This window comes from Gekko japonicus, unplaced genomic scaffold (genome assembly GCF_001447785.1).
Source record: "Gekko japonicus isolate JY-2015 unplaced genomic scaffold, Gekko_japonicus_V1.1 scaffold2457, whole genome shotgun sequence".
NCBI classification, from domain to species: Eukaryota; Metazoa; Chordata; class Lepidosauria; order Squamata; family Gekkonidae; genus Gekko; species Gekko japonicus.
The window spans coordinates 232,648-236,425 of NW_015176049.1; the positions used below are offsets into that span (position 1 = coordinate 232,648).

Genomic DNA, 3,778 nt, shown 5'->3' on the forward strand with positions numbered 1-3,778 from the left:
TTTTGTTTTCTCTCAACAGTTTCAGTTTTATTCTAGCTCTTTTCCCTTGCCAGATACATTTTCTCGTCATCTTGTTAAGTTCTTCAATAAATTTTTTATTTTTAAGAATTGGGAGGCATTGTATTAAAAATATAATACGCGGTAATACATTCATTTTTATCATGGATATTCTTCCCATGAATGAAATTTGTAGATCTTGCCATTTGTAGATCTTGTGCATTCCTGACCAAAAATAGCCCTGGACTCTCTCGATTCCCCCAGGAATTCCCCCAGGCAGTCCAGGAAGGAGGCAGTCTGAATACAAAAAAAGAACACCCATCAGGGCTTCCTTCTTCCCCCCCTGGGAGCTCCCCACAGCGATGGCCACAAGCAAGGCCCAGGTTTGCAAGACAATAACCAAACCTCTCAGAATAGGGTTGCTGGGTCCCCTCGTCTCGCTGGCGGGGGAATCTGGGAGGGATGTCCCCGATGCAATGATGTCACCCGGAAGTGGCGTCATCACACTGGCGATCTCAGAGGCGATGCTCTGGTTTTGGGGCAAAACTCTATGGTAAAATCAGGGTCAAACCATAGAGTTTTGCCCCAAAACCAGAGCATCATCGTGTGACATCCCGGCTGCAATGTCATTGCCTCAGGGATGCTGCCGTTCCCTGCCTCTGCCTAGTGACCCTGGGCTTCCTTGGAGGTCTCCCGTCCAAATACTAAGCCGGGCCAACCCTGCTTAGCTTTCGAGAGCTGATGAGATCGGGCCAGCCTGGGCCATTCAGGTCAGAACAGTAATTGAGATACAAAATAAGGGACGTGTTCTCTTTATGCATTTTGTGGAACTAAAATCCAAAATGCATTCATTTTCTTTAGACATTCTTTCATTTCATCCTCTCCAGCCCTTCTTTCATGAAGCGTCCCCCACCAAGCCTCCATGACCTCCTCCCCATAATTATAATCCACCTGCCAGGCCCCGCTCTGAACACAAGCAGTGGCCGGCCCTAGGGCTTGGGGGGGGGGGCAGAACTGTCCTTTTCCAGAAAGCTTCAGGTGATCCTTCCTTTCGCCGTTGGGTGTGTTCCCGTCTGGGATGCTGCTTCAGGTCTGTGGAAGAAACGAGTGACGGAGGATCGATTAGCAACAGGGATGCCTTCCCTTCTGGTGCCAGCAGTTGTGGTTCTGATGGTCCCTGTCCTCTTAAGGATTGTGGAGTCATTTCCTGTGGGAGCGTACAGGAGCGGAGCTCCGGCAGTAAGGAGCCCAGGGGGCGGGAACATGCAACAAGCCCATCCCCCTGCTCCCAGCAGCCCTCAGTCGGGCCACGAGGAGCAAGAAGCATCCAAGTAAGTTGCAGAGCCCCCCCCCAGCCTACCTTCAGGTACAAGCTCTCCCTCCTCTGTGGGGGCAGATCTGCACGTCCCCCCCCCCAATAGCTAGCCATCCAAAACAGTCCAGTGGAGCCTGAGCGGTGGGTGTTGCCTTCTGACACACTTCCGGTGATGTCAGGGTGTGTGGCATATGCAAATAAGTTATGCTAATGAGTTATGCTAATGAGCTCCTGCACCTCTTTTTCTATTAAATGACCCCTGGTCACCAGCATTGTTGTTGGTTTTTAAGGGTTTTGCTTTTATGTAACGTCTCTTCAGAACTGTGAGTGGAAAGGAAATATGGAAACAATGGCCAAGTGCGGAGGCGTGCCAGTCTGCAGAGGAAGAATCCCACAGATCCTGGTTTCAACCGGCCTCTGTTGCCACATCCCCACAACCGTGTGAACGGTCGTTCAGATTAACATGGGGAATTCACTTGAGTGTTTGTGCAGGGAGCAGAAAACTGGGACCTTATACCTAAACAGGTGGCTGAGTACATTTTTAGTAGGAAAATACGACAGAGACCTGACTGAAAGATTTGTAAAGGAATATATGAAGCGTAGTGGGGGATTCGGTACAATAAGGGTGGTGGTGGCTTATCCTAAGCAAAAAAGAAGAAGCTAAGTCAGAGCACAGAGTATATTCTTTATCCAAAGTAACAATATAACAACAACAAAAAACAACAAATTGATGAAAGGCACTCCAGTTTGGAGCGGGAATTATCTTTAAGCTAAAGGTTTAAATCAGGGTAGAATGGGGAATAGGAAAGCGGAGAAGTGGAATCTGTTGGGACAGAGGTGTCCAGTCTTCCAGAAGGCAAGTTACTCTTCTGTGAACCTGGATTGTTCATTGTGGCCTGAATTTTATTAAGTTCTCAGGAAACCAGAGAACAGAACTATGGTCAAGGGAGTCGCCAGCCCCCTGGGGAATGTGGCCACTTCCCAGTGAGTCAGCTTTGATGCAGTTTACAGACCGCTACCAGTCTCTCCGTTTTAATAGAGACTGGCTTCCCTTCTGCAATCTCAGACCGCAGTGATTAAGGGGACCCAAAAACATGGCCTCTCATTCAGGGCTGCTTTCAGGGTCACCGCTCTCTTTTGAACACCTCCCCCATATTTCTGTCATCCACAGCTCTAAAATACTTCTGCCAGATGTTCGACCCCCTCATGCATCCACTGAAGTGAGCTCTGACTCATAGAAGCTTCCACTGGAAGCCATTTTGTTACTCTGTGTGGCGCTACCAAACTCCTGTTTTCGTCTACAGCGACAGACTAACCTGGCTGGCCATCTGCCCTTATTGCATCAGAAGGGTCTGGGGTTCTAGAATGCCTTGCGTGGGTGGGTCAGTCGTCCAACAGAACCTCTTCATAGCCCACTGAGGCCATGGACTTCCAGGACCACCGAAATGTATATTCCCAATTGAAGCTTCAGCTCATCCTGATACTTGCCATTCGTCTGGAAAACATTTTCCAGAGGATGTTTAAGTGACTTAGCTCTGTCTCCGTCACCCCTCAAGATCTCCCAGAATCTTTGGGGGGGGATTTATTGGGCAGCCACTCTTGGGCATCCCTCAAAGCCTCTCAGGGATTGCCAGCCCTGCGATGGAGGACTTTGTTGAAAAGGTCCTGCAGGCTGTCACCAAAAATAGCTATGATGATATGGTGGCAAAAAAGGGCTTCATTAGAGAGAAGGAGGAGGAGGTGGAAGAGGAGGAGGAGGAGGTTGGATTTATACCCCACCCTTCACTCGGAGTCTCAGAGCAGCTTACAATCTCCTTCCTTTCATCCCCTCACAACAGACACCCTGTGAGGTAGGTGAATCTGAGAGAGCTCTGAGAGAACTGCTCTGAGAAAACTGTGGCTAACCCAAGGTCACCCAGCTGGCTGCATGTGGAGGAGAAGGGAATCAAACCCGGTTCTCCCAGATTAGAGTCCACCACTCTTAACCACTACACCAAACTGGCTCTTCCCACTCTCATCCCACTCTCAAGAAAATGCAGTGTGCCAAATTGCAGCCCTCCGGACAGCAAGGATCCCTCCATCTTCACCAAACCGTATTGCCAAGAAAATGGTTGAGGTCGTTATCAATAAGCTGATGGTGTTGGCCACCTTTAGCCAGTGCAAATGATCCCAACGTGACTTGTCTGATGAAATTGGTGATGTCCGGGAACAGCTGCATTCTGCGGAAACTGCCCAGCAGCTCGGAATCCTCAGCCGCTCCAGAGCGTTGTGTGCCCGATGGCTCCTTTTGAGACGTCCCTCGCTCCAGACAGGAAGGGTGAAGACAAGCTCCTCCTCTCTGACCTCCAGCAGACAGCCTCTGTCCAGGAAGTGGCCACGAAGATCCTTCAGAGCCTCAAGCCACGCTTCGAGGAGGAGGTGGAGAGCAGTGCTGCCACTCTCTCGATTCCCAGTCAGATAGTCAAC

At 49.8% G+C, this 3,778-nt stretch overlaps 1 protein-coding gene across 1 annotated transcript in view; it reads right to left on the reverse strand.

Moving 5' to 3' along the window:
* The window catches only part of VPS53 (VPS53 GARP complex subunit), a 74,831-nt gene extending 71,301 nt beyond the window's left edge, over positions 1-3,530 (reverse strand). Inside the window, 1 exon segment of the mRNA XM_015426678.1 lies at positions 3,405-3,530. Within this exon segment, the coding sequence (XP_015282164.1) occupies positions 3,405-3,530 (126 nt within the window).
* Between the last annotated feature and the right edge of the window lie 248 nt (positions 3,531-3,778).